This window comes from Gorilla gorilla, chromosome 1 (assembly GCF_029281585.2).
Source record: "Gorilla gorilla gorilla isolate KB3781 chromosome 1, NHGRI_mGorGor1-v2.1_pri, whole genome shotgun sequence".
Taxonomy (NCBI): Eukaryota; Metazoa; Chordata; class Mammalia; order Primates; family Hominidae; genus Gorilla; species Gorilla gorilla.
Window position 1 is genome coordinate 86,765,478 of NC_073224.2, and position 22,123 is coordinate 86,787,600.

General features: G+C 33.0%; 1 protein-coding gene across 3 annotated transcripts in view; it reads left to right on the plus strand.

Moving 5' to 3' along the window:
* The window catches only part of KIFAP3 (kinesin associated protein 3), a 162,308-nt gene that overhangs the window by 84,401 nt on the left and 55,784 nt on the right, over window positions 1–22,123 (plus strand). For all 3 annotated transcript variants that reach the window (XM_055365908.2, XM_004027875.5, XM_055365913.2), the window contains exons 11-16: window positions 7,474–7,574; window positions 14,567–14,675; window positions 15,874–15,986; window positions 16,392–16,557; window positions 17,164–17,289; window positions 21,090–21,188. In XM_055365908.2, the coding sequence (XP_055221883.1) occupies window positions 7,474–7,574; window positions 14,567–14,675; window positions 15,874–15,986; window positions 16,392–16,557; window positions 17,164–17,289; window positions 21,090–21,188 (714 nt within the window). The remainder of the gene's footprint in view (window positions 1–7,473; window positions 7,575–14,566; window positions 14,676–15,873; window positions 15,987–16,391; window positions 16,558–17,163; window positions 17,290–21,089; window positions 21,189–22,123) is intronic.

The window sequence follows — 22,123 nt, forward strand, 5'->3', positions numbered from 1 at the left end:
ACACTTTCAAATAATGATCCAGCTAATTAACGGTGAATTCCTGTGGAAATCCTATCGAAGTACTTATGACCTCTGCGTTTAATAGCCAGTGAGTTCATCATGATTCATGTTTATTACCATAAATACCAAAGGAATCATAATGACTAGGCCATTTTTTTTTCTACCCTGCCCTTATTACTTGAACAGATTTGACTAATCCACCTCCAGTCATTAAGAACCTAGTTCTCAAGATACTCAGTCTTTTCACTGCCCTTGCTTAAAATTCACAGTCTTTGGTGCTGTGCCAGCATGCTGACTGTTGGCAGCCTGTTTTTACTTGGGATGCCGTTAGGGAATAATTGATGTCTTTATGTCTTAAAGGAGCCTTTTTGAAATGTCTGCCATTTGTAGGATGTAGAGGAATCATAGCTGGTTAGCTACAGTTTATGGCTTCTAGTCATGAATTCTTACGAGAAAATCATACCCTCCAATCCTCATTTCTTGTAGGAATTCACTTAGGGTATATAAGATTTTTTTTCTTGAGCTTTATTTTGTAAGAACTCAGATGTTCTTTCTTTCAGTGAATGAAGAAGACTATTAGTTTACAATAAAAGATAAGCTCTTTATTTTACTTAGACCATTTAATCTCTCTAATAGCTGTTTATTGCTATGTGATCTGCAAATTAGCCTTTAAGTCGTAATATTAAATGTTGGCTGCCAAAGAGCCTTTACTTTCTTTGCAGACCTGTGTTTGAATAGATGAATTCAGGTTATTGCCAGACATCTTCCCACTCCACGTACTCACTTTTGTTCTAAAATGCCTTGTCTTTTTTGTTGTAGGTTTCAGATATCTGCTAGATGCCATGAAGTTATAGGCTGCATTTTTATTAAGTATTGATTATTTATGTAATCATTATGATTCAGTGAATAAGATACATATGGTTTATATATTGTAGTCTTCATATATTGAAATTATTTAGAAGAGAAAGAAAATATGTGATTTGTAACTGTAGGATAGAACTAGAATCATCAAGATAATATGTGGGTAACAAGACCATTTATAAAATATTTACATATTTTTCTGAATAAAAGGCCAAATGCCAGTTTATATCTTTTTCATTCCCTAATTAAAAAAAGGGGGGGAATTAAATTTATAGTTATTTGTAAATCAATTGTTTAAATTCTAGGGGAACCTTTACTCACATAAAATCCAGAAGACACATTAGCAACTTGGGTTAGAATATTATAGTCCCTTAGCTCTGTCATCACCTCCTTTCACACTGTTTCCTCAAGAAAAAAAAAAGTGTGTGTGTGTATATATGTATATATATATATATATATATATATATATATATATATATATATATCTGGTGAAGCACTAGTTGTAGTCCGATTTCTTTTGTTCAGTTGTGTTCAGCTAAAACATGGGGAAAACACCTCTGCTCATATAGGTTTTATTTGCCTGGGACATGCTGTTTAAAGGTAAATGAAACAGGGTAGCTAATTGTGAGGTTTCTCTTCAGTGTCCTCAGACTTCTGTGTGTTCTTTCGTCTGCTTGATAGCCCATCATCTCCATGACTGTTCCCCACTTTAGGAGTGAAAGTAAGTTCTGTTAAAAGAAGGAAACCTGAAAGGATAAGAGATTTCTCAATGTGTGTGTGTGGGGGGGGGGGGGTATTGAGAGGGGATCATTTTCTTTACTAAAGTTTTTTTTTCCATTAAGGGATTTATAACTCTATGAGAGTGAGAGAATGATGATGGGTTCTTATTACATATGGGTCACTGAGTAGAGCCTCAGGTATAAGATGATTCTCCTAAGCCTAAATTTTATGAACAGAAGAGTTTTTTTTTTCTTTTATCCTTTTTTTTTGTTTTTTTTTTTTTGAGACGTCTCACTCAGCTGCCCAGGCTGGAGTGGAGTGGTACGATCTCGGCTCACTGCAACCACCATCTCCCAGATTCAGGCGATTCTCACATCTCAGCTTCCTGAGTAGCTGGGATTATAGGCACCTGCCATCATGCCTGGCAAATTTTTATGTTGTAGTAGAGACAGGGTTTCATCATGATGGCCAGGCTGGTCTTGAACTCCTGACCTCAGGTGATCCACACGCCTCAGCCTCCCAAAGTGCTAAGATTACAGGCATGAACCTCTGTGTCCGGCCAAACAGCAGAGCTTTATAGGAAAATGACTAGGTAGAAAGGTAAGTGGCTCGGCCATAGGCTCAGAGTATACCTCTGAACTGTGTCTAGCTTATCTCAGAAATCTCAGCTGCCTCTCCAACTTACTTTACTTCTAACTACAGTTCAAGTCTTGAGGATAAAAAACACAAAGCATCATATATATTAGGAACACATGATAGTACTGTTGTATTAGTAAAACAGAAAAAATGTTATTGTCAACATAATAAGAAGAAATGATATTTATTGAATTGATTTATTGTATGTCAAACTTAGTGCTAATTGCTTTACCAGGATTCTCTCATCTCATCCTCACACAACAACCTTTTCAGATAGGTACAGTTATTATCCCATTTTTACAGATGATGAAACTGAAACACACAATTTAAGTAACATTCACAAGACTATATAGCTAATGAGTGGAAGAGCCACAGATTGAACCCGAGCATTCTGCCTCCAGAGCCTGAGCTGTCAGTCAGTGTTAGAGTATTGCTTTTATCAGTCTACCTATGTTTTAAGCTTCTAGCACCTTGTTTTTCTCATAAAATCACAGATCAATGCAGTTATTGTCCAATTTAGTGAGAGTGAGTTTCAGAACTTAGGCTGCTGTAGGTCTAGTCCTCAAAACTGCTTGGGGGATAATGCAGTTTGCCCCATCAAGAAATTCTTTCATCCATTGGAACCTGCTATATCTGGGCACAGGTCCTCTGAGAAATATCTGATTGCATTTCTCCATTTCATGTCTTCTCTTCACCACTGCCAGTCTTCTCACCCTTTTCCCCATGAGTCCCAGGTCCAGCAGATTGTACAGAGTCCCTCTAGATGCATCTCCTTCCTGTACTTTGCCCTAAGTAATGGTGATGATAACTTACATTTATTTGGCATTATTGATTTCACTCCCTCTGCTGCCTCCTGGAAGGCTTGATTAAAAGTACATGCATGAGCTTTATAGTCAGACCTAGGTTTGAATCCCAGATTCACATCTGTGTTTCCTTTTGAAAGGGTCATAGCCTTAGTGAATGTCATTGCCTCATCTCTGAATCAAAGATAATACCTACCCCTTTAATTACTGTAAGGTCTAAATGAGAAAAACTATGTTGAACATGCAATAGGAACAATACCATTGTTTGTTTAACCCGTTCTCTTTAACCTTCTCTCAGAGAATTGTGGTATAAGAAAGATTAGTTGTCCATAGCCTTGTGTCCCTAGAGCTTCTCTTAACTTCAGTCCTTTAGTTTTTAGCAAACTTTTGGATATGATGATCATTTTAGATGAATATTACAGGAAATTGGAAACGTATTAAGAGTTTTTTTAATAGAAGATCACAGATCCTCTATTAAAGCAGGAAGGTGTGGGAGAACTGCAAGGAACTTTGACCTTTGACCATAAGTGTGAAGAGAAAAGGAAAATGAGAAAGTACGTAAGAGCAGAATTAGGACTGGCTGCAAAATGAATCATCCTACTTTTGGAAATTAGACGTTTGGTTTCACTATATAAAATTAATATAAATTGTTATATCTGAGAACTGCTTCTTATCTATATTATTCATCTGCCAGTAGAAATTATTATAATTTTTGGACTCTTCTCTGTACTTTCTATTCTAACAGATACGCTTTATCCTGAGTTTGCCTTTGGAAGCTACACACACACACACAAGCTATATGTATACATACATGTATATAAAATTAATTAGAGAATTTCCCTTGTTATTCTTTTATTTATTTTAATTTTTTTAGCTTCTCCCAATGTTCAGGAATTTCTTGTTCTTTTAATGTAGTACCTGTGTTTTAAGGGTGAGTCTTTCCTTCCTCTCACCTTACCTGAATGATGTGCCACCTCAGGACATTGCTTTTTAGAATTTTTTCATTGACATGAGCAGCAGACAGATTCTCCTAGAGTATAGAATCGCTTCCTGTTTCATTCCTAGCCTCACATTGAATTTTAATGTTTGATTATTTACTTTGTTGTTGAAGAATCTTTTATATTGGTTATTGATTTCTCTTCGTTTCTTTTACCATTTAATAAGTTGTATTACTTGGAATCCTACTTTTCAGTGAATCCATTACTAGAGAAAATATATTCAAATATTTTTTAAAAATTAAGTAAGACTAGGACTTATCCACAGCTGAATGACAGATAGAAAATAACTAGAATCACAGGGAAAGAGAAACTTTCCTTCAGAATATGAGTTTGCTTTAAAACTCTGTTTGAAAAGATTTTCAAATATCTCAATTTCCGGGGGAAAAAAAATAATGTAAAATACAGTCAGACCAAGACTAAGGGATTCCTACCTTCTTGGGGAATAAAGTTGGAATTTTTCATGTTTAACCTACGTATCATGAGAACCTGTTCAAACGTTAAGTTTTGCTATGGCAAATGTGCTTTATACTAGAATAAGTATAAATTGGTGCCTTCAACAGTATAAAAATGTGGTCTGTTAAAATCTAACATTAAAATCGATAAATCTTACATATTTAGATTGCTCCAAACTCAAGGACAAAATTGTTGGGGTTAAGAACATTTATTTGTCTGCACTTTTCTCTTACTTGGAGCGATTTCACAATTTTTACCTACTGCCCGCCAAATAAAATTCTTACCCCTAAACAAAGACTTTAAATATTATTTTCTCCCACATTACTTTATCTTAGCTTTATTTTAACCTTAGTCAATAATCATTATCCTTAGAGCCTATCTCTGACTGTAATTCAGCTTCTCTCTTCTTTGTAAATTTTGTAGTAAAGCTCTTCAAACAATAGAAGAAATGTGAAATTTACCTTAAATGATTTGACTCTCTATTCTGTAAATTTTCTATAAATTTAATTTTTCTATAAATAATGCCATAGGGAAAAATTAAAAATAGATGAAATAAATAAATATTATTTCATATAAATAAAATGTATTTCCTGTATATGTTGTATTCCAAGTAGTTGAATTAGTGAATTTATAGATTTTATTTAAGGTGAAAATGCTTACTAGTGTCCGTTCATCTGAAAAACATATATTGTTTTTATCTTATCCCAAGGAGTTGTTCTTACTGCTGTTGTAAGCAGTAGGAAATAGGCTTTAGCCAAACAATTTTGCAAGATGCAAAATCTAAAACCTGGATTTAAAAAGCAGTATATTTTTAAAACATGTTTAATTCCCTCATATATCAGTGTTTATCAGTCTTTTATACCTGATAATGTCTTACTTAGAGAACAGTTTTACCTTGTGATATAAAAATGTTGAATACCAAGGGCATCAAATGAGGAAGAAAAATGTTTGAGAGTAGTATTGTAACATAACCTGGTAAAGATTTGGGAATCAGAGAGACGTGTGTTTAAATCCCTGCTCAACCACTTACAAGGCTATGTGGCAAGTATTTATTTTTCTCTAAACTGTAGATTTCTCATCTGAAACATAGGGATGATAAGACCTATTTGACAGATTGTTTTGAGATTCAATGCCGTGCAGTCTGTTTAGCATGGCTCTTGATATGTAGTAAATGTTTAATAAATGATTATTATTAACCAATCAACAATTATTAAATACCTACTCTGTGCTAGGTACTATTCTTGCATCTGGGGATAATGCAGTGAATAAAGTTCTTGCTTTCATGGAGGTTATATGTTAGATAAATATATCAAATGGTAAGGAAGTTCAAAGTAAATTTGAGAGATAGAAGATCACTATATTTTTTGCTTACTTTTTTTTTTGAGACAGAGTCTTGCTCTGTTGCCCAGGCTGGTGTGCAGTGGCACGATCTGGGCTCACTGCAACCTCCACCTCCTGGGTACAAGCAATTCTCCTGCCTCAACCTTCCTAGTACCTGGGATTACAGGTGCACACCACCACATCCAGCTAATTTTTATATTTTTAGTAGAGACAGGGTTTCCATGTTGGCCAGGCTGGCCTTGAACTCCTGACCTCAAGCGATCCGCCTGCCTCAGCCTCCCAAAGTGCTGGGATTACAGGCATGATGCTTGAAAGACCTCTTGAAACTGAATACTTCTGTCTCAAATCTTTGTCTCAAATTCTGAACCCCTTTTAGAACTAGTAATTTCTATCTTTGATTAAATGAGTTTATTTCTTCAGCTTTTATATTTAAATATTAAAAACAGAATCAATCAGCAGATACTTACTGAACAACTTCCATGTTCTACGCTAGGCCTTGTGAAAATACCAGTTTAGGGCCAGGCGCAGTGGCTCACGCCTGTAATCCCAGCACTTAGGGAGGCCGAGGTGGGCGGATCATGAGGTCAGGAGTTCGAGACCAGCCTGGCCAATATGGTGAAACCCTGTCTCTACTAAAAATAAAAATAAAAAAATTAGCCAGGTGTGGTAGTGGGCACCCGAATCCCAGCTACTCAGGAGGTTGAGGCAGGAGAATCCCTTGAACCTGGGAGGCGGAGGTTGCAGTGAGCCAAGATTGTGCCACTGCACTCTAGCCTGGGTGACAGAGTGAGACACTGTCTCTGAAAAAAAAAAGAAAAGAAAATACCAGTTTATTTCCTCTAAAGAATTTCTAACTACCTTGGGAATATCTTCAGAATTTCTCATGGCCCAGAATTTTCAAAAAGGATATTGTTTTTTGGATAAAATTTTTAGTTAAGCAACTTTTCTGGCTCTAGTTTTATCACTGACTTTGAGATTGTAAGTAGGTCCTTAAAATATGTTCTGTCTGAAAGCAGGTAGGATTAAATGATATATTAAAGTCCCATTTTGTTTTTCAAATCTCGATATGTATTCACTTTTTTTCAGTTTCAAAGCATATAAAACCAGAATAATCTTACCTTAGAAGTTCTGAGACATTCTTCTTACTATATTTCGGCTGTGTTATATCCTATAGCATTTTATAGTCATATATTTTATTTTTTTGTAATAACTACTACTTTACTTCTTTCATCATTTGGATGATATTTTCAGTTTCTGATTTGTAGAAAGATGCTTTTTTATTTACTATATCTAATACATCACCACTGTCAATGAACTGTATTAATCACATATTTTGATAAAACAGTAAAGATGGGGAGGCTAATGACCCAATTGTTTTTATATTGGACTCATGAAAATAATTAATTCCTATGGTTAATTTTCTTTTTCAAAACTATGCCTTAGGAAATAGACATTCTTTCTTGGAAATTAGTGATGTTTCACATATAACATGAATATGCTTGCTCTAAATTTTGAATTTGAAATAGATAGCTCAAAATATTTTTCAGATTAAGTTTATATAAAGATTTTATTCAGTAGTTTAAGTTGTAGTACGTTAACATGAGTGTGCTATATAAAAAATATATATTTATAGCATCATCACCATGATGTTTTATTCCTAGGCAATGACAACTACAAACAAATAGCAATGTGTGTTCTTTACCACATAAGCATGGATGACCGCTTTAAATCAATGTTTGCATACACTGACTGTATACCACAGGTAAGTGGTTTAAGTGTTTTATGAAAAACATTTAACAAATATATATATTTTTTACTCTTTTCTCTTGATTTGTTGAGATTTTCTCTCTAAAAAAGTTCTCTTCTTAATACTACAAATTTATTATAGAAAATTGAGGAAGTACAGAACTGTATAAAAATGAAAATAACTTTCCATTATCCCAAACTTAGAGATAACTATTTAACACTTTGGTACACTTCTCTCTACATACTTAAAAAATAATATATTGAGATTACATGGTATATATAATATTTACATATTGCTTTATTAATATATCATAATTATACTCTCATGTCACTGAACATTCTTCAAAAATTATTTTTAATTGTATAATATTCTATTACATGAATGTACCATAATTTAAATATTGTTAAATTGTATGTTTAGATTTTTTCCTATTTATCACATAAAAATATATGTAAGCAAATGAAAATAATGTGAGATATCATATTTGTAAATGCTTCCCCACATCTCTGAATTTTTCTTTAGTTTAAATTCTTAAAAGTAGGATAGCTAAGTCAAAAGATAATAAACACTTGTGTTTTTGTTTTGGCCAAAATACCTTCTAAGAAAACATAAGTTTTTATTTCCAGCTAGCATTTAATTTTTAGCGACACTGGATATTATTGTTCTTCTAAATATGCGGTGGTTTGTTATTTCTTTTTATTTGCATTTCCATGAATATTGGTGAGGTTGAACATTTTTTCATGTGTTTATTATCCATATTCTGTTACAGATCATTCATGTCTCTTGCCAGTCTTTCCTTCCTTCCTTCCTTTTTTTTTTTCTTTGAGACAGGATCTTGCTCTGTTGCCCAGGCTAAAGTTCAGTGGTACAGTCATAGCTCACTGGAGCCTTAATACCTAGGCTCAAGCAATCCTCCTGCCTCAGCCTCCTGGGTAGCTAGGACTACAGGTGTGCACCACCATGACTGGTTAATTTTTTTATTTTTTATTTTTTATACAGACAGGGTCTGGCTTTCTTGCCCAGGATAGTCTCAAACTCCTGGCTTCAAGTAATCTTCCCCCGCTTGTCCTCGCAAAGTGCTGGGATTGCAAGTGTGAGCCACCAAAATGGGCCTTCCCAATTTTTTAATTGATTTGTTAATATTTTTATTATTAACAAATAAGATCAATGTATATAATAACTATTTTAATTTTATGTTACAAATATTGCTTAAGTTTGTCACATGTCTTTTAATTTTGTTTATGGTTAATATTAATAGTTTTAATTGCTTTGCATTCTCTGATGGGAAAATGTTTCATCAAAATTCTTTCATTTTTATACAACTGCTCTCAAGAAAGATTTTTGCTATGATTCAGTGGCTAGATATGTATTATATGTTAGGTCTAAATAGACCTAAATAAATATCTGTCCTAAATGTCTTGAAGGAGTTTACTGATTTTTTTGTAACATGGACTGTATGTTATAAGGGTAGAGATTCTGTATATTGTAACAATTTTACTCTTAGGGAATTAACATTCATAGGATCACTATTATGTCATTACTCTTTATTAAACTACCTTCCACTAATTTGGATTATGATGATTGTAACACTATTTGGGCTGATTTTTAATATTACATTATTTTTTATAAAATAGTTTTCTAAAACAAAAATTGTAGGATGTATGATATACAATAAACATACTTTTAAAAACATGTTAGAAGAATATGAACAAATCGTACTTACGAAAGTAATTCCTCTTGACTCCTGCTACATAATTCCTTGTCTAAAAAGAATTATTAAATGTATGTTACTTGAAAAATAATATATAGTAAAAAATAGATCATAACTTTTTATTAATTCTAATTGACTGTTCTTTCATTCATTCCAAATTAAATAAAACAGTACTAAAAGTGAATTTGCTATTTAAGAATTTTAACGTTTCACCAACATGTATTTAAAAAATTGATAAACTCTCAAGGGTAATTTCTTAGACTTTTATATCAGGGGATAAACTAATTACGCTTGTTTATAGGAAATAGACATCCCTGAGAGAATATACAGCATATCTTATCTAGCAAGGCAGGGTGTCTTATAGAGATAATGCATGTCAGACTATACTCAATGCAAAGTGTAATCAAACTCTTTGTCAAACAAGTTTTCAATAAAAGAGTAGCCAAGTCAAAGTGAGATTGCAGGTGATTTACTACAGTCTCACTCCATATGTTCTAAAGGTTTCTGCTTTGCAGTTTCAAAGGGTGTTCCTTTTCCGATTCCATTTATAGTCAGAACTTCATTGACCACAGGATATGAACTGGAAAGCAGCCAAAAACATAATATTCTTACCGAGATTGACTGACTTTATCCAGATTTAGATTTTAAAGAGAATAGCATTAAATAAAAGATAAATAAATGCAAACCAAGAAGGATAGGAAACTTACTTATAGAATTTTGAATCTGGAGTTATCCTATTCTTCTAGAATGTATAATCTCAAATATAAAACGTAAAATTTTATTTTAAATGAAAGAATCAGAAATAAGAGTCTGTCTAGATTACTTTTTAGATACTGTTATTGTTGCAATTTAAAACTTTGTATACAGAAAATTCTCCCATACCTTTTCAGGAGCAATATCTGTGCATATTTTCTTACCAGACAGTTTTCTAACATCAAACATGTATGCAATGAAGTTTTCAGAACATGTGTAATCTCTATTTTGTGAACAATATTTCCCAAATTTAGGAGGTCAAGGATTTTTGATGTTTTCTTTTTCCCATTTTTTTCTTTTTGAAATTTCATCCCGTAACGGAATAAGGTTATGTTATCCAATTATGTTGTAAACATCCCAAAGCTTCTGTATGAGCTGGTATTTTGAGAAAACCAAATGATACTGTACAATATATTTGCTCCTAATGTGGTATCCAGCCTATAACTTTTAACTTATAGTGCCAAATTTTACGTATTTAAAGAGAAAAGTTGACGTGGTTTTATTGCCACCCAGTGCCAAGTTAATTGCAAAATAAAAGAATCATGGAAAACAAGTCAGAAATTAAATGAAATTTCCAAGTTTCCTTCAGGAATTAAAAAGGTACTCCTTTAGAGGTATTGGCTACTCAAAGTAATGTTTATAATATCAATAAGGCTTTAAACTCATTCATGAGTTTAATCAGCCACTGATTAACCTACTTACTAAAGTCATAACCCTGGTTGGAATATCTTAGAGTTAATATAATATTCTGTTCTTTTGTAATTATGCATATTAATTTTTGCTTGGTAAAAATCCTCATGTATTGCAAATAACATGACTTTGAATGTAGGAAAGCAGTGGCTTAGTAGTAATTCATATTCATTTCAATGATGAAAAAGAAATTGAATATAGTCATCTTCATTAATTACATATATTAAAGGAGCTTTATAAACTGTAAACTATATGAAAGTAAGATATTCTTAGTAAAATCTTTGTCACCATTTTGACCCATTTATAGTCCATTTTAAATACTGCCTATCACATATGTGTTTTATAGAATAAACCTATAATTAGATTAGAATTCACTTTTAGAAAATATTTAGCATCCGGAGTGGGTGATTATATATACAACATGTCTCATAATCTCTCCCAATATTATATTGCTTTGCTTCCTTTGTACTTTATTACCTCTAGTTATCCAATGTATTCTAATTTTCTTACCCTATTGTATCACTGTTCTGTAAAATTTAGGGGCCAGGTCAAGTCTTTATACATGATCTTAATGGTCTCACTGGGTAGATTGTTTCAGGTAGGCATACTTGAGGATAACCAGGAGTTAATGGTTGTATTCTAATAATAGTTAAAAGTACACATTAACAGTTCATTGTTATTTAGACCTCTGAGATGCATGTTTTGTTTAAATGGGTGCAAATGCCATCCAGATGCTTATAAAAGTATTTATTGGTAATAGAATGGCCAATGAAAGTACATGGTTAGGTAGTGATGTCATGGTGTTATTTAATATTTTATCCTAGAACAGTGTGCAAGAATCTTCATAGTGATCCACATGTTTTCCACCACAGTTGTCCTATATGGCCCCCTTTGATCTACATGCTTCTTTTTAGCTGAATGCTGGTAAACGTCCTTTCTGACAGCCCCCTTTGCTCTTGCCTGCCATTATCTGCTGAAGTTCAGAAACCAGAGCATCACTTCAAACAGGAGAGTTAGGGAGTAGCCAGTCAGAAGAGATTCCGGAGGCATGCAAAGTTCTGGTATAATCATTCAAAGATGTTTGGGTAGGGGATGGGGGTGGTAGAGTTATATGTGAATACAGAGAGCTGTGGGGGTTGGCCTCTGGTCACTGGTAAATAAGTGAAGTCAGGTGCCAGAGAGTCTAGACACAGTGATTTCAGTCATGGGTCTTTGGTATCTGATACTCAATATGGGACTTGTCTGATTGAACACTATTGCCTCTTCATCGCACAGACTGAAGCCCTTTTAGTGCTTTTCTGGTAAATTAGTCAAAGATGACAATGGACATAGTTAAAACAGAACAAATCTAGTTTTAATATTTTCTAGTTGTCAGCAATTACACTTACTTTTGAAATGCCATCATAGCAATCAAATTAAAGACATACTCTTTCATGTGGAGTTTGAACTAAACATTGCTTTTTTAAATTTGAAAGCTTTAATTAAAATTGAAATGTTTATCTCTCTTATTATGAAAAACTAATTCTATATCATTATGCATTCCATTTATATTTAGTCCTAATTTAGCTCGATATGGGGAATGGGAGTTGAGTAAGTTTTCGAGCCATGCATTATTTTCTAAAAATCTAGTTTCTGATTGTTTATTTCTAGGTAGAATTTAGTATGGAAATTACTTTAAAGAAAATTTACCTTCTAAAATAATGACCTGTAGCCTTGTGTTTAAGGCTAATTTTCATACTACAAAGGTTGATTTGAAGCAAATACTTTTTGTTAGCAATAAATACTTTGCTTGAAACATTGCTTCAATGTAACCGATTCTCAGATTGAAAAAATCTATGGTAGGTTTTTAATTACAGTTTAGAAAACATAGCAATTAATTAGAGGATTGTCACCTACATTTTTGGTAATTTGTAATTTAATTTTTATTGGCAATTTTATTTGTAATTTAATTTTAATTGGGCAGACCGGTAGTGAAATCTGTTAAATATATATCCAGTAAATTAAGATTATTTTACTTTTGCCCTTGAATCTTTTTTTATTCTGTGGCATTATTAAGTATTAATGATTCTTACCCAGAGATACTATCAGTGGTAATATTTGTGGTTAAAGATCTGCCCTCAGGGGGAGCATATGATACATGCCAGCCGCTCACCTGCTACAGTGTTTTGTAATTTTCAGCATACAGATCAGTGTATTTGCTTAGAATTATACCTAACAATTTGAGTGGTATTGTGTTTTTTATTTAATTTAATTTAACCAAATTTAATTTTGGTTTTCAGCTGTTCATTGCTAACACATAGAAATGTGATTGATTTTTGTATATTGACCACATATCATTTTTGAAATGCAGAAGTCATCTTGAACTAACAGTAATCAAAACAAGATTTAACAGAAAGAGGTCTAAAATAAATAAATATTTATTATTCGCTGTGTTGGATTCATGAAGGCATGTTGTTCTAAAAAGGTATTGCCCTGAGATAAAACATAAGAAGTTTTTATATTATAAATTTTAGGAATAACTTCTATTTGTTGTTAACAATTTGGGCTGAGAGAAAACTCTCTTTATGTACTATACACTAAGTTAATTTGCTGATTTGACAATAATAGAAGACTAGCTTCTCCAAAACATAGCATAAAATTTGTTCATTTGTCCTTTATTATAGCAGCTGTCTCTCACCATGACAAATCTAGATTACTGCTAAATGGCATAGGTAGCCTACCTTTTCCTTCTTACCTTTTTGTCTGCTGTTTTTCAGACCCTCTTTCTTTTCCTCTTATCACTAAAAATGTTTTTTTCTCATTTTATACCCATGCCCAAGTGATTGGATTTAGCCTGCAGCTTCAGTTTTCAACGATATATGCCAGTTCCTAAAATTATACCTCCAGTCCAGACATTTCTTCTAAACTCAGGCCTGTGTTTATGACTTCCTACTGAATACCTGCACTGGACTATCACATAAGCAGCTTAAACTCAACATATCTAAAACCAAAATTACTATCTTTCCTTTAAAGTTTTTTTCTACCCTAGTTTCTCCTTTTCAGTAGATGTTGGCAGCACCATGTATGTCATTTCTCAGTGCATTAATCCAGAAGTCATCTTTGACTCTTCCTCTCCTTTAACCATAACATCTAGTCAGTTACTACATTCCATTTTGGTTCTCTTTTCTAAATATATGTCTAATCAATCCTTTTATCTCTACCTAGTTCAGACACCCATCTTCTCACTTGGACTTTTCCTCTAGCATCCTACCTGGTTCCCCGTATTTTCTTGCAATTTTATTCTATTTTCTACACTGGCTAAATCTTTTTGAGACACAAATTTTATCCTGACACTTTCCTATTTAGAAGCTTTTAGCAGCTTCCCATTATCCTTAGCACGAAGGCCAAAATCTTTAACATGTACTTCAAGACCCTGCATGATCTGGTTTTTACCTTCTTATCTCTTAAAACTGTTGTTTCCCTTTCACCAACAATGCTTGCTTGCTTTTGATTCTTCAAAGAGTACTGTGTTTTCCTGCATTGTGACCTTTGCATAAGCTATTTTCTTTGCTTGGAATGCTCTGCTTCCAAACAATATGTTTAATTATTTAAGGACAGATGTTTTATCTAATATTTCTCTTATATTCTCCACTGTACTTAGAAGTTTAATGCTGAGCATCTAAGAGTTCATTAACTGTTTATTCATCCAGTTGTTGAACAGTGAATGCCTGCCAGTTTTATGTGTTGAAATGTAAATAATTATATTATGCCCAATGTACAATGTAAGATAACACATTATGATAAAAATATTGCTTCTGTGTTTGGTTTCTTGTCTTTGTTTCTTGAGTAAAATGTGCCCTGTGCTTCTTGCTAGTTAATGAAGATGCTGTTTGAATGTTCAGATGAACGAATTGACTTGGAACTCATTTCTTTCTGCATTAATCTTGCTGCTAACAAAAGAAATGTACAGCTTATCTGTGAAGGTCAGTGCCTTTGAGTATAGGTAACTTTTTTAGCATATGGTATTTGGTATATGATGGAAAATAGATATAAGGAATTAAGAATTATAATGATTATGTAAGTCCTGTTTTCAAATAATTTCTTCATTATAGCTATAATCCTTAAAGGTCAAATAGAATATTCTTACGTCATAAATGCAGACACTTACCTTCTGGTAACATTTTACAAACCATGGTGAGTTAGCCTTAATTGAAATTTGATTTTTAAAACATTTTCTAGATAAAATGAAACTTTTTCTTTGCAAAGCAGTCTATTACAATATAAGGTAATAAAATACAAATGTATTAGATTATTTCTGTAATATCTTTGTAGAATAGCCTGTCATACATTATGATGTTTCAGAGTCTGCCCGATAGTTTTTGCCTTATTTGAAAAGTAGTATGTGTTTGTTATAAAAAGCACAAATGAGCAAAAAGGAAAAGATTTAAATCTTTATTCCTACCATCCACAGATAATCATAGGTAAGATTTTAGTGTAATACTTCTGCATATTTTTAAATAAAAATGTGATTGTCTATATATCATGATACATTCTTTTAAAATTAGTAATATCTTGAAATAATATTTTATGTGATTAAGTGTTTTTATAAAGCATATTTGTTAATAACTGCAAAATTGTCTATTAAAGAATGTTGCCATAGTTTACTTCACTATTATGGGTATAGTTCATTGCCACTTATTTTCCGTTACAAACAGTGCTATAGTAATTACCCATTCTCTGAATCTTTACACATTTTCATTTTTATATTGTTAGGATAAATTCCCAGAAGTACAATTTTTCTGAGTCAAAAGTATTTTTGTTTTTAACATTTGTAGTAGATATTGTAGGCACAAAAGAGCACATACGGTATGATTCTATTTATATGAAGTTCTATATCAGGCAAAATTTATATATGTTTAAAAATGAGACAGGGAAGAGGAAAAGTGATTATATCTGGGAAACAGGATTGACTGGGAAGGGGCACACGTGAACTTTCTGGAGGGAATGAAAATACTCTGTATGTTGATATATGGTATGGGTTGCATCTAAATTAATCAAACTGTACCCTTAAGAGTTATGCATTTTACTAGATGTAAATTGTTGTGGCTTTTTTGAGAACTAAACAAAAAATTATTAAACTTAAGTTAACCTTAATTTTATTGGGGGACTTTTCTGTTTCAGGAAATGGGCTGAAGATGCTCATGAAGAGGGCTCTGAAGTTTAAGGATCCATTGCTGATGAAAATGATTAGAAACATTTCTCAGCATGATGGACCAACTAAAAATCTGTTTATTGTAAGTATCATTTTGGCTTTCTATTAAAATAGACTGGGAATTGAAATTGCTACATTTGGAAATACAGCTCTTACTGAGGTCTCGTCAAATATTAATTTATAATCCAAATTGCTCTTATGTTATCAACTTCTTTGTTAGTTTAGCACCTAGAAATCTCAACCTACGTTTCAATGTTGTTTTTGTTTTGTGACCCTTACCCCTAATCCCTCCACCCCACTACAGTCTTCTTGCCTTAAACCAGTTCACCATAGGCTTCTTTAGCAATTTAGCTCAAGATTATTAAAACAAGAAAATCACATTTGATATTGACTTTTTCTTTCAATGAGTTAAATTGTTAGATTCCTGTGGGTTATTAGATTAAATAAAAAATAATTTAAATTTATATTAAAATTATGTTTTATTCAGGATTATGTTGGGGACCTTGCAGCCCAGATCTCTAATGATGAAGAAGAGGAGTTTGTGATTGAATGTTTGGGAACTCTTGCAAACTTGACCATTCCAGACTTAGACTGGGAATTGGTTCTTAAAGAATATAAGTTGGTTCCATACCTCAAGGATAAACTAAAACCAGGTTTGTGCTAAGTATTTCACTTTTGCATAATCACTAAGTTATTTCTTTCTGTTATGGATAAGGCTGCTAGAGCAGTATTGTGTGACTATTATTACGTTAGGAAAAGCCATTTCTTCTCACAGCTCTCTTCTCCCAGAAAGGTAGTCACTGGATCTCCTCTTACATATATGTTCTCTTTTTCCTAAAAGTGTGTTTTCTTAGTGTTAGTTTCTATTTCCTATTCTACCTTTCTTGTGGTCTTTTGGTATTTTTTTTATTCTGTCTCTTTAAAATTACCAAATACCATCCCTCTACATATACATAAACACTCACAAAGGTCTTTGAGGCATTCAAATGAGTCTTTTATTTTCTGTGTCTATGTTGTCATTCAGTTGTACTCTCAAAGGCTCATTTCCACTTTTCTACTGCCCCCTGCCCCCACTATCACAAACTGTCATCAGCAAACATGGAAATTTGGAAAAAGGACAAATTTATAGCATATCGACGATTCATATGACTTGATTTAATAGCTTTCAGTATCCTTTCTGTGTATTTACATTTTGATACTCTAAATGAATTTGGATCAGGACATTTCAGTGAAAACTTTCTATGGTTTGACGTCACTAGGTGCTGCAGAAGATGATCTTGTTTTAGAAGTGGTTATAATGATTGGAACTGTGTCCATGGATGACTCTTGTGCTGCATTGCTAGCCAAATCTGGCATAATCCCTGCACTCATTGAATTGCTAAATGGTAAATAACCTTAATTTATTTTTATGTTAATGTCTAAACAGCTTATTGATTTAAATATTTAAATATAAAATGCAGAGTCTGTAATCTGTTTTTCTCATTACATTAATTGTTTTATAGCAACTTATATAATCAAGAAAAATGAATTAAATATACTGCTAACTGGGATTGGATAGAGTAATATCAAAGATCTTTAGCTTTCAAAGTTAAGAATGTTGCTGTAAAGCAGTTCAGGACCAATTTTACAGAAGTACTCTCCTCACCAACCTTGAACAACCAATATAGTAGTCACAACTTAATCAAGGGGAATACATTCCAAGACCCCCAGCAGAGGCCTGAAACTACAGATACTACCAAACCCTATATATACTTTTTTTTTTCTAAACATACCAATGATAAAGTTTAATTTATAAATTAGGCACAGTAAGAGATTAACAACCATAATTAATAATAAAACAGAAAAATTATAACAGTATGCTTAGCATCACTACTCTTATACTTTGGAGCCATTATTAAATGAAATAAGGGTTACTTGAATACAAGCATTGCAATACTATGCTAGTGGACCTGATAACTGAGATGGCTACTAAGGGACTAATGGGCGGGTGGCATGTACATCCTGGATACACTGGACAAAGGGATGATTCATGTCTTGGATGGGATGGAGTGGAACAGTGGGAAATTACATCACACTATTCAGAATTGTGCATAATTTAAAACTTATGAATTATTTCTAGGATTTTTCATTTAATATTTTTGACCATGGTTGACTGCAGTTAACTAAAACCATGGAAAGAAAAACCACAGATAAGGGAGGACCACTGTATTATATCACTTCTTTTTGTTTGTTTGTTTGTTTTTGTTTTGACTTTTTGAGACATAGTTTTGCTCTTGTTGCCCAGGCTGGAGTGCAATGGCATGATCTCGGCTCACCGCAACCTCCGCCTCCCGGGTTCAAGTGATTCTCCTGCCTCAGCCTCCTGAGTAGCTGGGATTACAGGCATGCGCCACCACACCCAGCTAATTTTGTATTTTTAGTAGAAACGGGGTTTCTCCATGTTGGTCAGGCTGGTCTTGAACTCCCGACCTCAGGTGATCCGCCCACCTCGGCCTCCCAAAGCGCTGAGATTACAGGCGTGAGCCACTGTGCCTGGCTATATCACTTCTTTCTGTTGAGATTTGTGTTGGTTTGAATTGGATCTCTTCTCTTGTGCAAATCTTATTTTTTAAAACTTGATTTCTAAGTTGGAAGGTCCATTTGGAAGCTGATTCTAAACGTCATATTCCCTTCTAGATCCGAATTTATTGTCCTCTGAAATTTCTTAGTTGATGAAAATGTTCTGTATATGTGGTGTCCAACACATGTAGCTGTAGAACACTTGAAATGTGGCTGTCACAACTGATAACCTGAATTTTTGAATTAATTTAATTAGCTGCAGTGGTTTATGGCTACAGTATTTGACATTGTAGGCCTAGAGTTTTCACCTTGCATTTATATTACTCTTAAGGGGCATGGCTCATTCTTCTCCATATTGCATACAAAATTTATCTGAATCTTATTAGGGCCAAGTTCTCTAGGATCTTACACATCATAACTAGCCAATAGTGTAGAAGTTAAAAATGCTAATATGAGATCCCTGAAGAAGATACTGTCATCTCAGTTCATCTTGTACTAGGCATAATATATATGCATTTTGTATTAATTTTAATAGACTTTTCGAATATGTAATAACATACATAAATTGTAAGTATAGCTCAATGTATTTTCAGTGTAAGCATACCCATGTTATTATCACTCATGTAAGAAAATAAAGCATTACCAGTACCTTAGAAGTGCCTCTTCTCCCTCCTCTCAGTCATTACCACCTCCTTCAAAGTGGTTACTTTGAACAAAAGATAGTTTATTGTGTCACCGCTAGATTAGTTTTGCTTGGTTTTGAACTTTAATATATAAGTGGAATCTAGTTTATTTTGTTCTGCCTTGTATTTGTGACATTCATCTATGTTGTATACAAAAGTTTGTTCATTTTCATTGTTGTGTATAATATTTTATTATATAAACATACCACCATTTATCCTTTCTACTACTGATGGATAGCAGAGTTAGGTTTTTGTGGGGGGGAGGACTATTATAAATAATGTTCCTATGAATATTTTGAAACCTTTGATTTGGTGAACATATGTACTCATTTCCATTAGGTTCACACGTAGGAGTAGAATGGCTGGGTCACAGAGTTTGTATGTGTTTGGCCTTAGTAAACTATGCCAATCTGTAGTTCTGCCGGTTTTCATTCTTACCAGTAGTGTAAGAGAGCTGCAATTTTTCCACATCACCTCCAATACTGGGCATTGTCAGTCCTTTCAATTGTAGCCATCATACTGGTATTTCATTGTGATTTTAATTTGTATTTCCCTAATGACTAATGAAGTTCATCACCTGTTTATGTTTATTGATTATTTAGGGATAGCCAGTAAAAAGATGTGCCTATTTAAGCCTTTTGTGCATTTTTCTCTTTTGAGTTTTTTTAATTTAATTTGTAAGTTCCTTAATATAATTCATTTTAATAGGTCATCTAGAGATAATGCCCCATATTTGAAGTATTCCTTCCCAAAATTTTAGCATATTTGTATTTACTTTGGTACACTCTTCTCACAGTCAGTTTTCAGATCAGAAATAATTAAAAGAAAGACTAAGTAGCTGGGAGGTAAAAGTAAAGACATGTAGTTGACAGAGTGAGAATGAAGATTTTGTGGAAAGCTGAAGAAAGCTGAAGCAAAATGACCTGCGTCCTGGAATTGCTGTCCCATAGTGATTATAATCAAGAGAGCTAAGATATTCGTAAAGTGATCTGACACAGCCAGCTCAGAGTGTTTTACTATGTTTTGGTGTTCTCTGACATGAGATTATCACAGGCAGAGGCTTTATAATACTCTTTTTAAGAAATATACAGATTTTCAAGATTAAAACCATTGGTATTAAGCGAGGGAATACCGTATACCAAGATAGTAATTAATAGTGAGAAATTTAGCCCAATTTGTTTGGGAGAGTAGTACTTTGGCAAGTTAGTGAGGGAGATCATTTGGGACAAATTGAACTTTAAGGGACCCACAATTAATTCTACACAACTGGTTTGATACTCTGTTGACCTGAAACTCTGTTTCTAAAATGTCATTGAACTTTTACCAAGAGTTGATAGCAAACTATACTATTAAATCTAATTTCATAATCATTACTTAAGGTTAGATTTCTATAAGCAATTATACTTTTTCCATTACATATTAATCAGTGGACATCAGCTGTTATGTAAATTACTCTTCGTATGATATTAAAGATGTATTAATTAGCCTTTATGATTATGTAACTTTTTTACTATTATAATTAATTAGATGGAAACTAAATTACTTATTATTTCATGCAATCTGTAAAGTTTAATTTTGTGAACATTATTCAACAAAAGGAAATACCTTTTTATAGTAGTTCAATTTCCACCAAAAACTTAGAGTTTAGAAGGTATAATAATTTTTAAGAATTATTTTTCTCCTGAGAAGTCAACATTATAAAGACAAAATAGAACCAGGTTTATTTTACAAATTAGAATTCTTTAAAGAATTCTTATGATGAATAAAATAAGTGGTGATAACTGTTACTATTTTACATTAGGAACATAGAAGTTAAATCCATTTCTGCTTACTTGTCTCCTTATCACTTTTAGTTTTTCTCGTTCTATATTATTCCCCTCAATTATTTTAAATTTGGTATATAAACATAGTATTCTTTATTTGAATTTTTTGTTTATTTACAGCTCAACAAGAAGATGATGAATTTGTGTGTCAGATAATTTATGTCTTCTACCAGATGGTTTTCCACCAAGCCACAAGAGACGTCATAATCAAGGAAACACGTATCCTTTCAGTGTTTGCCGCAGATAACAATATTTCACATATTCAGAAAAGATGCATCTTTGAGTTTTTTTTTTTTGCAGATGTTGAAATAACGTAGAAAACACTAAGTTTTGAGATAAATTTACAAGATAACCTATTTTCCATGGAAGCTGTTGACCCCAAATCAGTATATAGGTAGAATATAATGAGAACAATTTTATTAACTCGTCAGGTTGTGATTCCTAAGAAACTTAACAAACATATCAGAACTTCCTTCTCTATTAACACACCGTAAGCACCAGAGGTTCCTAGGACTATTCTTGGTTCTTTTCTAATCTTACCTTATTTACTGTACTTGGGAAACCACATCTATTTCCATGAGTTCAGCTACCAACTGTATGCTAACTATTTAATCTTCATAACCCCTATCTTGAGCCCTAGGCATTTGTTGCTAACTGCCTCTTGGATACCTTCCACCTACCTAAAGGGGCATAGCATGTTGTAGCCTAAAGAGCATTGTAAATCAAATAGCCCTAATTTTAATTACCTTTTGCTACTTACTAAGCTGCAGGATCTTGGAAAAGTTACTTAACCTCCCTGGGATACAATGAGGTACCTAAAAAATGCCCGTAACATTAATATTAAAATAAAAAGACCTCCTACCTTGTAGAATTGTTGTAAGTACTAATGGATTTAAATTGCCTATAATAGTTCCCAATACACAGAGGTACTTAGTACCTGGTAGTTTATCATTCTCGCATCCAAAGGGTACTCAATATTGGTAACATCCTCTCCTGATAAGCAAAACAGTCCTGCCATCTGTATTCATTGTGAATAACAACATTGTCATCTACACAGCCTCTTAAGCTGAAAATTTTGGTATCTGCTAACTCTTTTAATACATATAATTAAACATTCATTTATTCACACATTTCTCAAGCTTTGACCATCTAAA